Below are 20,610 nucleotides of genomic sequence, written 5' to 3' on the forward strand. Positions count from 1 at the left end.
TGACATTAGACATGATTTCATTCCCAGCTCTCTCCTCATTCAAATTTTCAGTCACTTCCTTCAAGTAAAATCCAGAAGGACAATACTTGTCTGACTCTAATGCATCAACAGGATGGCCAGCTCTATGGCAGAGTGTGTGAGGGTAAAATTGTTACGTGCTTCTAACCTGGGGTAGAAACCGGGGTTATTGATGGCTCCATGCCCACTGCTCTTTTCCTTCCAACACTGGATAAATGGATTGTCACCTCACATGGATCTCAAGCTGAATGGGATAAGAAAGGGGCTACACTAAAGGCAGCGAGGCCTTTTGCAGGGTTTTCAGCAGCCAGGTTTAAAAAGCCTGGCTGAGGATGCACTAGAAGCAACTTTCATAAGCCTGTGAGCTAATTCAAATGTGGACAGGTTCTCATGAAGAGTGAAAAAACACACACTATAGTTTCTGTCCAGGTCTATTTGCAGGTGCTTCAGCATTTTATATACAGACCTATCTGTATGTCACCACAGACTCCCCAGTAATCTTTGATATTTTGCTTTTAGCAAAGTAAAGACTACAGTACAAACTAGTAAAATCCCACAGCTCAGTTTACATATCAAGTCAAGACAGACTGTCACAAACCAAGGAGTTATAAATTACTACTTGTACTCCCTATGCCACTAAAGAACAGGACCTTATTTAGGACAAATGTATGCTTCCTTTATGAACTTCTGTCAGTTCACACTAAATATGTCATGCATTAAACACATAATAGTCAGCTCAGCAACCCTTGGATTGTGCATCATTGGGCATGACCAATTCTTCACAGATAAACCTTAACAGCCACAAAGCTTGTTGGCAATAAGATATTGCAAGAAAAGTCTACCCTTTTTAAAAAATCACTCCGTAGGTGACTATCTCATTTAAAAATTAAAAAAAAAAAAAAGAAAAAAAAATACCACCTTAAAGCAGAGGAAAAGCCAGTTAGGTTATCAGAAGAAAGAGTACACACTCTTTCATTCTATTTACTCAAAACAAAAGCTTTTAATTGAAAACATTAAGGAGCCTTATGTATATACACACAAAGAAAAAAAAATCCACTTTCAGAAGTTAAAATCCAATTACTATTATCAAGTAAAGAGGTGCTAACACTGATCTGGTTAAAAAACATTTTCTGACATATTACAAGCACAAGAAAAACTTATGTCAGAAAAATGTGAACAAGGTTTTCCAGATTCAAATAACAGCTCAACCTAAACTTATCAGGACCTTTTTTTTTCTTCCCCAAAAAAGAACAGATCCATTTTACCAAACCACAAACCATGGCAAAAAGGGTACCATTTTATCAGTCTGATAAAACACATTCATTTTAGTTCCATGCATTACAAAGTTTCTATTTTTCCTCACCCTAGAAATCAGCAACACTTGTTCCAGAAGTAATATGCCTAAGCTAGTCTACATTAGACTTTACTTCATATGGTCCTTCAAGCATTAGGGTAAGTTATCAAAATATTAAGTATTTTAAATTCCTGTCAGGATCTGAGGAGCACATTATCACTCCTAGATGTAATATTTTAGTAACTGTGGGTTTCTCAGGACTCATTCCACTGAAATACCAGTGAAAACTGATCTCAAGATAAGGAACTGGGTTGCTCAAAGAAACATACCATACACATTGAAGAAAAAATTTCAGCACAGCTTACGATACTGGAACCATATTGAAATTTGAACCCTCCTAGTCTTTTAAATAAATTAACTGAACAATGTGGCACAGAAGGAACTTTTAAAATAAGCACATTTCCTAACAAAATATCAGAAGAATTGACCAAAGTAATATCAAAGGAAAGGAAGAATTTTGAAGATAAAGAAAATAGCTTTCATTTGTTTTCAGCTCTATCGCACGAGATTTCTCAGTCATAACAGAGGAGACCTTTAACAGTTTGACAGGACACATTCTTATCCAACGTTGTATTTGGTAGATGCTCAGCATTTACTCACTTTGGCATTGACAAATGCAATTACAAATACAAGTCAATTTTAAAAGATGCCACTCAGATCTTCAGATTACTTTGACTACGTTTGAGATCCGATGTCAGGCAAAATGTCTGTATTTTGTTTGGTTTGGTATCATTCCAGATACCTGACTCGGGCACACTTTTCTCCCTAGCTTGGCAAGCCTGTGTTTCAAACAATGGCCCATTATACGCCATCTCCCTGTTCTGGTGAAATACAGGTACTGAATAGTGACAGGGGGCCTATCTTCTAAATCAAAATCAAAGACTGAGTCTTCCATGTCATGAAAGACTCACCCGAACACAGTGTCTGTCACACACTAAATATTTAATATACACGTTTTGCTTATTGTTCTCCATTTTCTCTAAATCACAGGACATCAAAGCAAAGAAGAAAGGCCAGTCAAGCTGGGCAAGAGACATGCTGTCACCAAATTCCACATTTACATTAGTATTTTTATATCATAGTGAGATCGCTCAAGTATTAAAGCAAAGGCTAGGAGGCAATTTTAGTCGTAACATTGCATCAGTATTATGATATCACGCTGCAAACCCACAAGTAAATTGTTAGTGGACCATACACAGTAAGTTACGATACCTGAGGTTTAGTGCATTCCTGTGAGCCAAAATGAAATGAATGCCATATAGGAGGAAAGGAAAAGATGAACATTATCAGACATGCCATAGTACATTCCACCACTATGAAGATAATGTTAAAATTATATTAATGAGGGTCCACGGTCCCTACAAGTTCACTCCATTGCACAAAACCATGCCACAACTGGGTATTGCATTTAATTTTTAATTCTTGAAAAGCACAGCCATGCATCTTCACCAAGGCTTTACGTTTCACTCTACGTTTTCACAAAGATACAGAAAACTTTCTTCAGAAAATACTGTATGAACTTTCTGAAGAAAAGCATTCTGAAACTCTTGCAAACAAAGCATTAATAATTTATCAACCAAAAAATCATTCTACATGGTAAATACGGATTTAGTAGTTGAGAAAATTACACGTTTCATGAATATTTTGAGGATGCTATCAAAGCAGCTTTATTACTTTGAATCTTGTGTACCTAACACCTAAACCAGAACACACCCACAAGAAAGAACAAACTAGAAAGCAAATGCATCAGATTAATCCTTTTTCAATTTTACTTTAATACATTATTTACTGTAACACCTGAACATCTGCATTATTTAATGCTTCTTTATTTGTCCAAAATTACAAAGCAGCACCAAATACAAAACCCTGACAGATGCTGACCAAAGAATGGATGGGCAACAAGCCCACAAGACATATGCTATAATATGCTTTGACCTCCTATGTGGTTAAAAATACCTTGCTTTCTTCAGTCATTTTTTCAAAAAATTAAGACTGAAAAGATAGGAGGTCAGGGCACATAAAACAGGAAAGAAGAAAAAACAATGGAGCATTTAACAGGTATAGTTAAAGCAACAGAAATCCTGTTGGTAATATAAGTGAATGAAAGAACAGTGTATACAAGATCACCAAAAACTGTAAAACTAGGAGGGAATGGGCCAGTATGGAGACTCTCGACTGCATTGTAAACTCATTTGAGCCTATTTGACTCCATATACTTTGGAAAAAAACAAAGTCAGTAATATCCATCATATTACACTTTTAAAAGCAACGTTTGACTGCATTATTGCAAATTTTACAGTTTACTTGGCAATCTCTTCCAACTCAGTATGAAATCTTGCTTGCAATGGATCTCCCAACACATACACAAAATCATTATGAAGTCACACAACAGAACGGCACAAAATGGGCTTTTGCTCTTAGTACCAGTTAAGCGTACAAAAACTCATAAGGCACACCTGAAGTGTCATTTATACAACAGGCAAGGACCCACAAATGCAAATGGCACTGTGTGTAATCTAAATATTGCCCTTCTAGAGTTAGATAAACATCATACTAGAACTCTTTGCTAAACATAACATACGCATCCGAATACAAAACTAGTTCTTCCTGTAACTCCTACGAATTGCAATACCACATATTTATTTTTTCAAAAACAGATCAGTAAAATGTTTCATCTTCAAACCAAGTGAACTGGTTCAGTCCATAATAAATTTAGAGGCAATTAAAACTGCACTGAAAATTAAACCATTAAAAGCTGTTGTATAAACAAAAACAAATTGTTGGCATAAAATGTAATTATTCAACTCATGAGGAAAAGCCTGTGTAATTAACAGATGTAATCAAACATCTACACACTTACAGACACACAGAGAATATACAGGAAACTGGCAAACAAGTCGAGGAATAAGGAAAAAGCAGAAAAGTATCTAAAACTGCATTGGATCAAAGACGCTATTTTAAAAACACTAAAGCTCTAATCCTGCAAATTTACATGCATGTGGTTTACATTGTGCAAAAATTCAGCCCAGTGAACTCAATGAGATTAAATATGCATAGGTTTTTTATGCCCACATCTTTGTGACTCTAGCAGATTTGGGGGCTTAAAAAATGAGAGCCAAAAGACAAACAGCTTTTCCAGTATTTTGCTTACAGTTGAAATCAATACTAAACATATTAATCTAGTAGAGATTTTCTAGATTTAAAAGCCATATTTTGTAGAATAAGTTTTAATTATTAGTTTACTTTCAAGATGTAAGACATCAAAAAAAAAATAAAAATACCAAATTACCTCCCTGATGATGTGCACACTATGTAGCTCACTGAAATCCAACTATAAAAGGCTCTTGAGGCAGACACGAGTAAAGATTAAGTTGACATTTAAGTTTTAGATACCAAAAAGAAATGACAGATTTTATTCTATGAATTTGGCCTACTGCAGTGCATCACAGTCCGTTTGCGGCAATAACCGTTATCATATACATGAATAATTGCTCTACTATCTGACCTTTTAACACTGTAGACTAAAATATTTGTACAGGAACCTAATATCAAAAGGAAATGAGAACATAGTTTCTCTCACAATTTCAAATAATAACTGGGACATTAAGAAATTATACATGACATTCACAGTCATAAATAAAATGTGCTTTCAACTCTGAACTAACATGCAAGCTGTGCAAATGTTCACATACTGATGAAGCTGAATTCACAGTATTTTAAGGGGAATGCTTCACCACGGAAACACACCTCTTTGAAGCTACCAGCAACTTTAGCCATTTTGATTGTTATATTGTCAGCAGTTTTCCTGTTTATGTTGTTGTGAACCATAAATATAGACAACTTACCGTATGGTAGCCTCTAGGTAGAGGTGGTTTCCCCACAGGATAAGGGTCAACGGTATCAATAATTGTTTGTCGCTCCCCTTTTTGGTTGATTTTCCTAAATCTTCTTCGAGACTGCCTATGAGAAGCTTGACGCTGAAAATACTCCTCATTTTCATCCATATAATCAACCTATAACACATGCAAGAAAGTGTCATTTCCCACAAGACAAAGATGTTTCTTATTGTTAGAAACACAACAAATACTATTTTCAAAAACCAGCAGTTAGCTTTGAATTTACTGCATTTTCAGCATGAAGCTACTATTTTAAAATAAAATCAGTAAAATAAAATGCCCACAGGCATGACAAGAAAGAAAACAGTGGCAGAAACATCATCACTGAGTATGAACACTTCTCAAAAATGACAGAAGAAAAAAATGTCACCCCCAATTCTGTCATCCCATCTCTCTCTCCACACTTCTTATTCTCGTAGAAATATAAACATTTCACCACTCAGTGCATTACAAAAAGAACATGGAGAGCATTTAGTAGTTTTCCTACAGACCTCTACTTGTCAGTTGGGGTCTTCCCTAATCAAGCTACGGCAAAGACTTCACCCTTTAACAAGCTGCAATGCTTTTATTATTTACTTAAATATTTTGGGAGCATAAAAAAAGGATTTTTGATAGGCTGGATTTACATAAAAGCAAATAACTTCAAAACTGCAGCAGGGAGAATAAAAAAATACCTATCAGGCATAGCCTAATATAAAATCAGTCGTCTTGGTTTCAGAGTCTTCCAAGTCATCCTGAATTACTACACAACAGCATACTGCAATGAAAATATTTGAACTAAGAGTACTGGTTTTTTATAATTTTATAGTAAAAATCAACATCTCTTCTGTGTTCTCCCTCCTAATAGAAACCTTACTCCAGATTAGAGGAGAAGGGGGCTGGAGCAGAACACACAAAACAAACAAACCATCTTTTAGCACTAGCAAAATATAGTGATTCCGTTAACTCATTCTCTTATTCAGTTCCACCCCCTAGGGATAAATAAATAGTATTTCTGAAGATGTAGAGAACAGCTTACGAGCCACCCTGCAAGGTTCCTCTATATATTTCAACAAGGAAAAAAAATATCAGACAAAATACTCATAAGAATTTGCAGCATGTCTGTGTCAGAGGTTGCCCATACTAGTCTGCTCACGCCACTAACACAGCTTTCAGTGTACTGCTACAAGGGGATGAGCACAAATCCTAGATCCCCAGGAAGAGCTGGTAATACTCATCTTCTCAGCCCTGAGTAGCTATTTTTCCCATCTGACACACTCACACCCACACCCCACCACCTCTCCCGCTTTCTCCTCCCCACAGAGTGGCCCCATCCAGCCCCAAAACTGAAAGTTACTGTGCCCAACAAACTCTGGGGATGGGATTCTTTCTACTAAGGGTACAATTATTCCTTTGAAAGGCTGGATTGAAGTTAAGTGTTAAATTTCAGCTCTCCTAAAATGGTAGACATTGTTATTTTTGGTCCCGTGTGGGAGTACTTGCCCTTAACCTGACATTATCCATCAGTCCAGAAGATTTCTCCTGGACTCTTATTGTTTAGTCATCTCCTTTCCCTATGCCTATCATTACATCACTCTTCCTTATAGCTTATCAAGGAATACACGAGACAGACATCCACACAGCTACCACCAACTAAATTGTATACGTCTAGAGAACAGATCTTGGACAATAAACTTTCCTGAACTTGTGGTCAGTTCCAAGTTATGCAAACCCACCAGACAAACCAGGGGCCAATACAGGGATGAACTGGGAGGCATAAGTGGCTGCCATTGAGGAGCTGCTCCATTACAAAGTCAAGATACAGAGAGCTTTAGTTAAGAATAGCAGAAAAACAATTGGCATTTCTCACGTATGCTGTGTTTCCCACTACATTGTATCAGCTTCATAAGATGATTTTCTTAATTAGAATTGGAAGAGGGAGAGATGGCATCAAATATCTGACAGAATCTTACGTAATTTCCTTCACCTCTTTACAGTGAAATCACAAAGAGCTTAAAACCCACAAAACCATGCCTGCATTTTCATGAAGATAAGTTAAAAACCTGCTTTTTTTAATCAATCAACTTTAAACAAGTAACCTAATCTCTTCTACAAGCCTAAAGCTATACCATGATTTCTCAAGCTTCTGCAAGTTTTACAGAACTATCCCTTTTTAGGAAAAAAAAAAAAAAAAATGTTTAGTGTCACAGCCTATATTTGAACTATCATCGATATATGGCTTAGATAATTGTCATGCCTGTATTATGAACTGATTGCCATCTTAGTGACAGAGAAACAAACCAAACAAAACAAAACACAAATTTAGCCCGTTGATTATGCATTTGTTCAGATGATGTACCCTGACACAGCAACTAAAAGCTTTTGAGTCTGTGAACCCTCAGAGACAATGCAACTCTGCCACTGGACTACAGCAGATACTGCTAACGAAATAACCTTCACCCAGAAACGCCAGGAGAATTTTAAAATGTTCATACTGCTTTTTGAAACCCCAGACAGCTGAGAATAAATTTAAATCAAACATTAATTACTGAAGCTAACTCAAGATCAATACTTCAAAGCACCTATGTTTAATAGTAAAACAGCTTAAAAAAAAAAAAAACACACACGAAAAAACAAAACCAAACAACAACAACAAAAAAAAGCCCCACCAAAAACAAACAACAATGAAAAACAAGACAAAAAAACAACAACAAAACAACAACAAAAACATCAAAAAAATCACATTCTGCTAGCACAGGAAAACTTTAGTTTTACAGGATATCTGCAGTAGTAAATGTAACAATATAAAAGATGCTTTTATCACTGAAATGAGTATGTGTGCAAAGAATGGCAAGGAAATCATGTATGACGTCTTAGATTTATTAAAAGATCATGTGTAAAACAGAAATCTCTTCAAGTTTTATTGGAATTTGAGGTGTTATCAAAGCTGGTTGGTAAAATTTCAAAGCAACTGAATAAAATTATTCTTACCACAATCATTTCAGATGGCTCTAAAACAATGCATTCACAGCCACGCCTGAAGCTTCCTGCAGAACGCTTGCCAAAACTGAAGAACAAAAAATACTTCAATCAGAACAAAATTCAGAGCATAATACAATCCATAAGCATATTCACATCTTCTCCAGATATTCTAAAGCATAGGAAAAAAAGTACATACCTCTACACAATACAAGTTTCACACATACATCCTTTGACAAGTAACTGATAACCAAGGACACCAAGAGCTGCGTATTTTGTATTTATTCCGTTTACTAAGAGTATTTCCTAAATAATTCTATTAAAACTAAAACAAGCATCAATAAAGTGCTGTCTACTGAAGATGCATGGTTGATTCTGAGCTACATCACAGAGTTTGATCTAGCATCTTCTGGCATTACAGTATCAAGTTACCTAACTTATCTGCATTTCTATAAAGAAAGCTAACCAGCCTATCAAGGAAAGAATAAAAGGCTGATCAATTAGCTCATTTTTACTTGAAATAAATTAATAAAATAAGGATGCCGAACATGAGAGTATTCCCAAATTTAGTAGATGAGGGCAAGTTTGTTCTGCCTTTTATGACACATTCCCACCTTAGAGTAATAATTAAGCATGCTACCATTTTTCTTCTGTAGGACAAAACAAAGCTATTTTAGTTTCAGTTTCTGAAATGCTCTGCCCTGCATTAAATGAATGTGTGTGTCTGCAGACTTAACTGCAAAGAATCCTTGAAATGCAGCAGGTGAAGGTGGAGTGCAGAGAATCAATACATAATTCAGTGAAATACAAGACCTTTATGGTTACAGCCTTAATCATATGCCATCAGAGTGGAAGAAAAGTCAACCAGCTAAAGTTTGTTTCTGTGGTGCGTGCTTCTAGGTAGTTCATATTTAAGCCCATCAGGTCAATACCAGACATGTCTTGTTGCAGAGGAGAAGGCAGAACAGATGAGAAAATGGCTGGAATTTCAACCCCCCTCTTGTAGCCTGCTGTAGCCAACCTGCTCTAAAATTTGCCAAGAGCCAATGTAGCTCTTCAGCCTTTCCCTTTCTCCAGCCCAGCACTGTGCAGCAGGCAGGGGAAACCTTCCCATCTGAAGCTCACAGGGCAACAGCTAATAAATAACTTCACAAAAAACAAACCAGACTCAATAAAATTGTAAAATCTGAATTTCAACCAAGCCTGTAATGCACAGTCACAGTGACACACTTCCACTATGATGTTTGTAAAAAGTAACGTTTTTTAAGCTTTATTTCATAACAAGTAAGCTGAAGTTCATATGCCACTATGAACAGTATATCCAGCCAGTTTATATCTATTCTCCCGTCCTGCCTGGCGATTAGTAGAAATGAACAATTTAACTTGCTACCCCAAAGGCTAATCTCTTGACAACAGCATGTTTATAGTTCAAAAAGGCAGCAGTCAGATATTGAAAAGAAATGCCAGCTGTGCTTATTCACTAAAAAAATAATCACATTTAATGGTACATGGGACTTCTACAATAGAACAAAATTTCCAGAATGCTAAGCCTCTTGAAAAGAAACGTTCAATAAAGAAGTCTCTCGACAAAATACGTATTTTCCTAGAGGCAAACATATGCTTCCTCCTGTAGTCCAGCAACAACACACTGGGTGCTTTACTTTACAATGCCATCTTGAATTTTACACAATTAGAACTACTCTTTAAGGACAACAGAAAATAAAGCCAGTATCTTGATTCTCTAGACTGTTGCAAAAGTGACAAACTTATTTTCTTGGTCATTAACCTGATCCATACACAGAGTTTTTCCTGTATAAAAAGGAAATGAAAGGGAGAGAAGGGAGGAAGTAAATTGAAAAAATAACAATGCAAAAATGGTGATTAGGAGGTCAATCTATTAGATATTCTAACTGAAAACAAACACAGAATCATTCACTCTCCTCTTGCAGGTCACTCTTTCTAACCATTGGCTTTGTCCCTAGAATACAATATTACTGTATTTTTTAATGTCCGTTTTCTAGCCTTGCAAACACTTATTTCAGCAGAAAATGCATACACACTTGTCCATCCCACCGTTTCTTCTTCCTCTATTGCTGACCGTATCAGCTTTAAACTTCTGCCCGTTGTTAATAACTGCTGGCATCCAAAAGTTTCAACCCTTAGTGCAAACGGTAAAAAGAAAAAGTTGTGTTTTGGGCGTGCTCTTCTATGAACAGTAGAATAACTTGTTTGGGTTATACCCTTCAGCACAAGGGAACAGGTAGTCAACATATTAATACAGAAGGCATGCACTGAATTACTATAAAGAAAATTTGTGATTTCTGTTCCCAGTAACACCCTAGGTCTCGCAACAAATAACCATGTCATTGTTGTATTGTTCCAGTTCCTATGACAGCATGAAATTTATCAGAGCAGACAGTGCATCACACGTATATATTATCTTTGACCAAAGATCACAAGGCACTTCAGGCTGCAAACAAACTCTGTAATCTTTGTGAAGTATTGTAGGCAAGATGACGAGTAAATCAAGGCAGAAAAAAGTTAAATGACCTTTCAAGTGTTGCGAGTCTCTTCTCAAATATGCCATGCCAGCTAAACTTCTCAACTTCCAATCTGCTGCTGAAGATTCATTGTCAGTGAAGAATTCACGTAACCAATTAAAATTTGGAAACTCTTTTGTGACTGTCCACTAGACACTTAAGAAGTGTCCAGCTGACTGTGGTAGAACATCCATCACATTATTCTCATACTATCTGTTGCAGAACCACACTTTGATACTCACATATAGTCACACAAATGCCTGTTGACATGCCATTCTAACAAACAACTGGGCTATCAGGGTGCCGCCAATCCCACTGTTTTAATTCAGAAGACTGATATAAAAGTCAGTAAGTCTCATGAAAATTAATTTGTCTGAGCTTTGCACAAGAAAGAAGGGCAAAGACCAATGAAAAAGGACATCAGATACTCTCTTCTCCACTCAAAATCCCTGGGGCAGTCAGTAAGCAGCCACTGGACAGAGGAAGCCGCCGAACAAGCTTGATTAAATTGAAAATAAGTTGCTTAAAATAATAGCAAGCAGCAAAAAGCAGCAAATAAACAACACATAATAAAGTATCTGTACTGAGTTAATAAAAAAGCCCAAGCTGTAAAACATTTTATAAAATAACAGAAGAGCTTCACAGCAGAAACCACAAGCTGGCTTGAGGGATGCTACGTATCAGAGAGAAACAGCACCAACTACAGTTTCAGTGGAACGGCTGACAGATTATCTTTGTAATACCAGCTCTATTTTAGTAACTTCTGCTAGATGCTCCTCTTTCCAAATTTTGATGCTAGACCAGACTCACCACAGCAAGTGAGTTTGTCTACCCAGATTTATCACAAACTACAGTCTACGCAAGCACTGGCTAGCTGAAGCCTTTATTAGCCAATTTCAATGGACCAGGGATTTGACAAATTTATTCCTTCCCTTCCTGTAGAGTGAAATAAGCCTGTGGATATATGACTTCACTAAGGAGCTTAAGGTTAAACTACATTTTTGTGTTTAAAACACAGTAGAGAATTTTACGTAGCATACATTTAACATTTGGCTGTATCATATTATTCCTTAATAATTACAGTCAAAAATATTTTACCGCAGAAAGATAAAATATTACCTTCCTACCTAAGCTTTATTAATTTCAACTGCTAAAATAGCTCATTTGCAACTATGAAGTCAGTGATGCACCTGAGAAAACCCCAGCTTTGCAACTATTTTCTCAAAATCAGTGCTGTGCATAAGAGCAAGCTAAGAGAGTTTAAACTTATCTTTGAAATGGTGGCTATCAATATGGAATGTGGAGGTTATAACAGTAACTTAGATAGCCAGAAGGCTGCCTGGTTAGGATAATGCTATCTCCCCTAAATTCTCCAAAGAACCTTGTTTTGCAGCAGTTTTTCTAACACTTTTTTTCCCCTGCTACCACATAAGTTCTGTCTTGAGGTTCCCTGAGTACTAAACTTCACAGATGCTCTCCTCAGTACCTGTCCTAGATGCAATTTCCCTTCGGAGTCCTGTCATGGTTACTTTCACTTCCCCATAAAGCTACTGAATGCATGACATTAATATAAATCTACCCCTCCCCCCAAAACAAAACAAACAAACAAACAAACAAAAAAATCACACTTAAAGATATCTTAGAGATAAAACAATTTTTTTCAGAAACCAAATTTATAGTGGATGATAAAAAATTTAACTCTTACAAGGTTAAACATTCTCCCTGAGCAACTGCTCTCTAACTATACTATTCCCTGAAGCAATTGATAAAAAGTCTAATTTCCCGCTTGACTATTCAAAAGCATTATTTCCAAATCAATTCACTAAATAATAATTAAACAAAAAAAATCTTTTGCTCACTATGTAAATTAAAAGCAGGTATTTTAATCCATGTAATTAATTTACAACTTCACTTCCATTATAATGCATTCTAAAATTGAGTTTACACTAACTGTAGATGACAGTTTCCTTCTCCCAAATTGTACCTTACTGCAATACATATCACATCTTAAAACTTTTTACACTCAAAAACATACACAGATGGCAAAAGAACAGATGTATTACAGTTTACAACATACTGATTAATAGAAGTTTTAAGTGAAAGCTGTTTCTGTGTTTCCCAGGTTTACACATAGACAATTATAAAACTAAAATTAGTACAGTGGCTAACAAACAGCATCATGAGAATAATTTAAGACCACTGTCTGCATTTCTCCCCCTTCAAATTTATTAGATTTACTAATAAAGCAAAACAACAAAGTGGCTCAATTAACTAAAACGGCTAAGGATCCAAGTAACACATTAATTTTTATAAGCACTTACACATAGAGACAGTCAAAAACTTCCAGGTATCAAGGGTGACTCCTGTATTTTCTACTATTATCATGACACTGGAGGACACTGCAGTTTTCTCTGGAAGTGACCCATCCATCTCCCCAGGTCCCCAGACATTCTCATACACGCACACACAGATGCTCTTCTCCAAGCTTGCAGGAAAGGCAGCGGCTACCGAAAAGGGAACATTTCTCTATCAGCATTCAGCCCTGGCCCCTCGCCCGGGGCCTCCACATTCCTGTTTTCACATCAGCCCAGCTCCTAAATGGAAAATTATTTCTCAGCACTGGAATGTAAACGCATTCACCAAAAGCGATGCAGAATCTGAAGAAAACTCCACTGAGGACAAACACCAAGAAAAGGTTTTTCAGTGAGAAGCCCTTTTCTTCCTTCCTCTTATAGACCAAAGATCACTCACAAAAAACACAATTTCACTAGTAACAACTCTCATTCAAAAAGGATACACAAAACTTCTAGTTTTTCCTCCTATCATCTTCACCTTTACTTCATTTGATATTCACCACCTTGCATTACCCTAAAGTAATAATTAATTCACATATGAACCACAAGTCTTAGTGAAACTACATTTAAGACTCACAAAGAAATCTTCACAAAATACGGTCATCTACATCATACACATTCTTCGGCACATTTTAAAGTGCAAAATATAGTATAATTTTACATATTTGCAAATGCAGTATTCAGAATGAAGCTGCTGATTTAGAATATAGTCTATTTAATTTGCATTTCCTTTAAGCCAAAAAGCACACTGTTTAGTCATGTTCTAGAGCAAGGAAAAATACAAGTAACACATTTTCTTGTTTCTCAAGTTCTTAAAATTTTTCGGCGGTACATTTATGCAGGCAAATAAATTCCATATAAATTTTACTTTTTTTTAAAAAAAGTTCTATCAGATACTAAAACTAGAAATGGAATGCATGATTTATGTCAAAGCTCTAGTAATCAGATATTCAAAAGCTTTCTTCTGAAGTTTTCAAATGGGAGGTACAAAAAAGCCTATAGCTTAAGATCACTGCTGTGCAATATTTGCCAATACAGGACATCTAAACATACCTGGAGATTAAAGTACATGTTTTCCCTCCCCCATCATCCCTGAAATTAATCCTTTTCTCTTCTAAACTGTATGAGAATAAATCTGTAAGCACAATGCTTGAGTTCAGTTTCACAAGCTTTTAACATATTCATGATAAAAAGAAATCTTATTATTAAGTTACATAAATTGAATATCACCAAACTCTTTGTGAAAAAATCACAGTTCTCCTGTTGACATCCACGCTTAGGAGAATCATAGAAAATTACAAAAATTAAGTACAAATGTATAGCGTTAAGTACATCACTTATGTAAGTCTCCATTTGCTTTTGGGTAGCACCTACCTGCAAATGCTATTATTACCATCACTATTTATATTCAATATAAATGCAGCTCTCTACTGCATTTCCCATCTTCCCTCTACCCTTCGCTTCTCAAACTCAGGGCACAGAGGATCCACCGTTTCTCTGGATGGATCATTTGCCGCACGTCCCGCCTGCACGTGCTACATCCTCATACCAGCACCATGACCTCAGCCGCCACCAGCAGCTGCTTCCCATCACTGCATCAATTATTCTCGGATGATACAGAAGCAATCATGAGCAGAATGTCTGGTCTCTGACAAATCCCAAAGTCAAATCTTGATGTGATGATCAACATTTAACTTGCAATAATGCCAGATCTAGTTCTAAAGCAAACCAGTCACACTGAATTCCTGAATGAAATATTAGAAAGCAGTATTTAGTAGATGTCTAGATGGAACAAAAATGGAGACTATTTTCTATCTGCTTCTTAGGGAGATAGTAAGAGATTCAGTCAAGTTCCTCCTCCTGCATCTTTTTTATTATAATAAAAACATCATGTTTCATTTTGGTATGTCCAGATTAGAATTAAAAACATCCATCTCTCTTAATGGCTTACTCTAGCCAAGCTGCGTTTCGCTGAGTTTCACATGAATGTGCTGTGAAACCCAGAATGTTCCTCCACCAACTCACCCTTGCTGGGGATGGGGCGGGGGGCGGGGGGGAAGTTGCAATTTAGAAGAGTATATACATGCATATACATGGGAACGCTTAAGTGTTCTGATGAAAACTAAATTTGGCATGGCCACTTTCTGACCTCTCAGAACAAAAGACAGAGCCCTTCACGCATGCAGAGCAGCTCCAAGGTGACCAGCCCTCCGCTGGAGACAATGCAAAGAGGGAAGGTAGCAACGTGTTTCCCCACACTTAAAGCTGCAGGCTGGAAATTAGGAGAGCATTGGTTTGTCAGTTAAAAGATAGATGATTGTTATCAGAAACTTTGTTCTTCTGTATAGTATAGTCTGACTTCTCATTCAAATTAGTGCTTGTGTTCAGGAAAAGTAAGCAAGTATGCAAGGGAAGTCTCAAGCTGTTCTTTAACTTGTGTTAAATATTAATTAAAATATGGCAGTCATCTACATATCAAAATAATCAATAGATTCACCTTTTTTTTCTTTAACTTCTTTGATTCTCACCATATAATTATGTTTACAGCAATTTTTTCTTTTTCCAGCAAGAGCAAATAGCTGCTTTATAGAAAGCTTTTTCAGTTGAAAGGAAAATTGAGATGCTGGCAATGGGAATATGAGTTGAAGAGGCATTTGCAGATCTGTCACTGTTTGCAAATCCTGGATTCATGAGCTCACTACATGCCATGGATAAGGATGATAAGACTTACCCAGTGTCATATGATAGCTTAGATGTTTACAGTCTCTGATACAACAGCTCCTGTGTCAGGGAAGGGACTCACTTGCAACATCACAGCTAAGTACATGCCACTTAATAATACTTTGTGGGGAGTGTTTCACACGAGAAGGTAAATTAAAGCCTCAACCATCACTGCAGCTCCTTAGCTTGATCTGGGACCCAAACTACCTGCCGCCTGTGGGGGAAGAATAATGACGGTGTCCAGGGCAATAACCCCAGTGCTGCAGCAGGAGGGCGTCAAGGCAGGAAGAACCCAGCGAACCAGACACAGAACCCCTGATGACTAACCAGTCCCTGTGGAGGACACTAAAATGATAGGAAAAGCACATGTAGAGTATACTAATGCTTTAAAGAATTCCTGCTAAAAATATGTGAAAGTTCATTTGAAGCCCAGCTGAATGCTTTAGTAAAATTCTTCAGTATTTTGAACACAGTTAGCATCCTTATAGATGACAGACTACAGTACTTTACTTGAGTAATGCTTACAGGGATTTCTTGATTTCTTACACAAATAAAACCCAGATAAGAGGTTGCATTAACCTGGTAATTTATAGCTGATTAGTGAAAGCACTTCAAAAGGAGTTCCTGAAAACCCACAGCGAATAATTTGAAATTAGCTACATTTTGGAGGTTTGCTTCCACAGAAAGTCCCTTCAGTCAACCCCTGAAACATAGACCTTATGATCTTCACAGAGTTTTTTCTTTCAGTACAGACAACTGTTTTTAAAAGTGTGGCTAATTTTAAAATTTTACCTAGTTACAAGACTGAGTATCAAGTTTTGACTAGTTTATGTTAAAAAAGTAAAGTTTCCAATTTGTTGCTTTTCACTTCTGGTTTTTATAATGTTACCTTAAAACTAAAGGTAAGCTGAAAAACAGTTAAAAAAACAATCCGAGAAAGTGTTGCAAAGAATGACAAATTGTTTTGTAAATTTACTGCAAATAAGGGTAGATGCTCAGGGTCTTCACAGCAGCAGGTGATCCTGAATACTTTTCAGACTAGAATATCACTTGGGGTTCTTTATGATACTTTCATATATATGAACAAAATAAATGTGTTTATGAAATTTTCCTGTGACATTCAAGATCTTTATTTATAAGCTATATACACAAATACATAAACAAAACTAGAAAGTAGTAGTACTGGCAATAACAAAATTTAGCTTGTTGCAGCAGTTCAGCTTCACAGTATCTATAATAAAGAAGGCCAGAAGGCAGGTACCTCATCAGAACAGTCAACAGAAAAGACTTTTATTCGGAAAAAATCACCACTGTTTTATTTTTACATTAGTTCCCATACTATTTTGTCTTGGAAAACATTCAAAAAGATGAACACTTTTTTCCCTAACCTACTTAAAAAAAAAAAATAATAAAAACATACAGAGAAGCTGCTTATACTTCATCTTAATGACATCTGTGTTGTCATGGAGATTACTGTGACATCACAAGATCTACATAATGGTCTCAAAGAATGAGAAGAAGTAGGAAAACATTACTTAAGAGGCAAGACCTTGTCTGAACACAGTTTGGCTTATTCATGAAATTCATTAAAACAGAGGAGTATTTTCCAACCTCATACAAAGTCTTTAGACGCTCTATCCCAAATGAAGAGCATTTTTTTTTACCTTGAAAAATACATAGTAAGCTTTTGTGATTCCCCTTAAAGTCTTTTATAATTAAGATATTAGAAACTGATCTTTTAATCTTTTTAAAAAACTAAAACAAAAAACTTGATATGTCATCTAATTTTTTAGTACTAAAATAAGATCATACATAATGACATTTTCCACTCTCACTTATATGCCTGACTCACTCTATACAACCAATTCATTCATACTGAGGGCTAACTACATGACCTCAATAACTAGCTTCCATAAATCTTATCAGTACAATGCAGATGCATTCAAGATATCATTGTAATAAGTGTCCCATAACTCAAAGAATAAATACATTAAAAAATTAAAGTAATAGTGACAATTTTGGCTTAGCTATTTAGAATAGAATTTGAAAATAAATTAATTTTCATTTAGCATGTTATACTACATCTAACGTTCCTGGGTTTATTTTTCAGAACCATTCACAAATTTTACATGTTTTTCAATCCTTCTAGCTTTCTACGGTCCTGCAAATGCATAACTAAGTAAAAGTCTTCACTTCAGATTATCAAGTTTATCCTTCACCAAAGATAGGTCTATAGAAGTTTAGGGCATGGAAGTTCCCCATGAGACAAAGAAAAGGCTCTTCCATACATATAGCTCAACTGTAACGCAGGCACAACCATCCCATAACACATTTATACTAGACTTCCCTCAAGAGTTTTCTTGGAAATTTTCCCAAAAACAAACAAACGTGTGTGTATATATATATATACACATATATGTGTATATATGTACATATCTATATATATATGTATGTATATGCAGCATATGATAGCTAGACTACCATCATCACCTGTCTCTCCAGAGCACTCCACCCCCTCTCTCCACATGGGTAAACTTCTCCCTTTCTGGTATTTTTTTTTTAATTCTATTTTTGCACATAGTTCATTCTTTTCTTATATTTAGGTAAGCAATGACTAGGTAAGTTCTCAAAGATCATGACATTTATAAACTTGCCCAGAGACCTTGCCAGCATGTAAAACACACACAGTCTTCCTTTTGCACTCAGCGGCAATCTCATCATCCACTTTTCTCAAGTAACTGAAGGGTTTTTTTGATGTTTTGCAGGTTTGTAATAAAACTCAAAACCTTAAATATTAAAATCAGGAGGAACCTTAAATCCAAAGACTCAGATTGCAGAACTGGTCATCTCATCAGCTGCAATATCAACTGAGAAAAAGCAAGTTTTCTTCTGATACTTTTAATTAGCAATGTAAGCAGGAACGAATACCCAGGTATAACAATTCTCACATTTAACTTTGAAATAATTACCATACTTCAACAGACAATTTTCCCCTCCTCAACTACTCAGAAAGAGCTCTCAAATATTTCCACACCTCACTTTTATGCAAGTAATTTATTATCATTTTAGATAACTTTTTAATATTAAAATCAAGACTGAATTTTTATAAATAAGATACCGGTGTAAGTGAAAACTGTTGAAACTAAATTAATATCACAAAGTACAGAAGAACATGTAAAAGCAAAGATGAACCATGTTGCCACGATTGATTAGATGCTGTTCTCAATGACTTCAAGCTGTGACATGCTGCATTAGAACCCAAATGTTCAGATTAGAAAAGTCTCTAACCAAAGAGACAATATAAGCTTAAGAGTCAGCAATAAAAAAACCTACAATTTTAAGGCCAGTTTGTTGCAGCACTTTTTAAAAAACAAGTATCAACTAAGAACCACTTAAGTGTTTCAACAATGAGAACACAAACACCTTCAGGACAAAACAAACAAACCAACCAACCAAACCAGCAACAACAACAACAAACACACCACAACAAAACCAGTGGAATGAATGTTTTCCCATCCATCCTAGAGAGTATTCTAAAATATTCCCAGCAAAAAAAAAAAAGCTCACAATTTCAGCACACATTTCAAACACTAAATAGCCATAATTTTAACACCAACTTTCTAACATATAGTCTTCAATATCTACGAATGCTGCCAACGTTTAATCCCATTTTTTTTCCCCTCTATCAGCTATTTTCAAAGATTCTCTCCTTTGCTCTCATTTCTTTCTGCTAAAATATTATCTTCCATCAATCTAGTCTATCAAACCCCTTCCCTTAATTTTAGTTTTTCCTTAAGGTACTTTTCAGTTACTTTGAGCTATTGAGATACACTCATGCTGACAGAGAAAAATTCTATTATCCACGTTACCTCAGATTTTGGTTTTCCTTTGCATTGGCTATTGACCATACTAATATCACACTGAAAAATTTTGATTATACTTATTCTATATAGCAAGTGCAAAAATAATCTGAATTGGTTCATAGGCAGGACTTGCTATAAAAGTGGTTTAGATTTATACTGTTATATACTTTGTTTCTGTGTTCCATTTACAAAGTATTAGGCATAATTCTGACATTAAAATAGATAAAATAAATTTAACTTTTTTGTATTTTTACACTATTGTGGTTTCAATAGGGAAGATTAACACCATTGGTCTCAATAACGTACAACATAAGAAGAGTCTACTTTTTTTTTTAATGTAGCAACAGTGGCAGGAAACATCTTGACTTACAATCACCACAAGTGAAACATCAACAAACTGGACCAGAAATAGGACTCTCGAACCTACAAGATCAAACAATTAACAGGGCCTCTCCTACAGAAAGTGTGTAAAGTTGTTCTGGTCACTCTGCCAACTGAGCATCAGCAGGTGATCAAGACCACCTCAAGTCCATCATCAGGTCTTTCATAGGGAAAGAGACTGAAGACTGTAGCTCCAGGATACAAACTTAGTAACTAGCACAACGCCTGCATTTGCCAGTTTGTTTGGGCTTATGAAGTTGGCTTTTCTCCTAGCATAGAGCATTTCCTTCCATGAACCACCCACCCGCCTTAAGAGGAATTAGAAATATTCAGGCTCACTTAAGTTACTCAGGTCATTTGACACTTTCTGCTTCTTTGGTACCTTCTCTTCTCCCCATTAGAAACTTGGAAGACAGCCTGGTAGCACTAGCCCCACTACACTGGAATTCTATTTTTATTCTCAAAAGATGCCAGCACAATAGATTAAGTTCCTTAACATATTATCAGCTGTGCAAGAACAAAATT

At 36.0% G+C, this 20,610-nt stretch overlaps 1 protein-coding gene across 8 annotated transcripts in view; it reads right to left on the reverse strand.

Annotated features, from left to right (window-relative positions):
• The window catches only part of RAPGEF2 (Rap guanine nucleotide exchange factor 2), a 185,675-nt gene that overhangs the window by 82,006 nt on the left and 83,059 nt on the right, over positions 1-20,610 (reverse strand). For 4 of the 8 annotated variants that reach the window (XM_065061439.1, XM_065061437.1, XM_065061434.1 and 1 more), the window contains exons 5-7: positions 8,239-8,314; positions 5,218-5,385; positions 2,585-2,602 (exon numbers count right to left, since the gene is read on the reverse strand). In XM_065061439.1, coding sequence (XP_064917511.1) covers positions 2,585-2,602; positions 5,218-5,385; positions 8,239-8,314 — 262 coding nt within the window. The remainder of the gene's footprint in view (positions 1-2,584; positions 2,603-5,217; positions 5,386-8,238; positions 8,315-20,610) is intronic. The other 4 variants (XM_065061441.1, XM_065061440.1, XM_065061435.1 and 1 more) reach the window with 1 other exon arrangement.

Source organism: Columba livia, chromosome 4 (assembly GCF_036013475.1).
Source record: "Columba livia isolate bColLiv1 breed racing homer chromosome 4, bColLiv1.pat.W.v2, whole genome shotgun sequence".
In the NCBI taxonomy this organism is placed as follows: Eukaryota; Metazoa; Chordata; class Aves; order Columbiformes; family Columbidae; genus Columba; species Columba livia.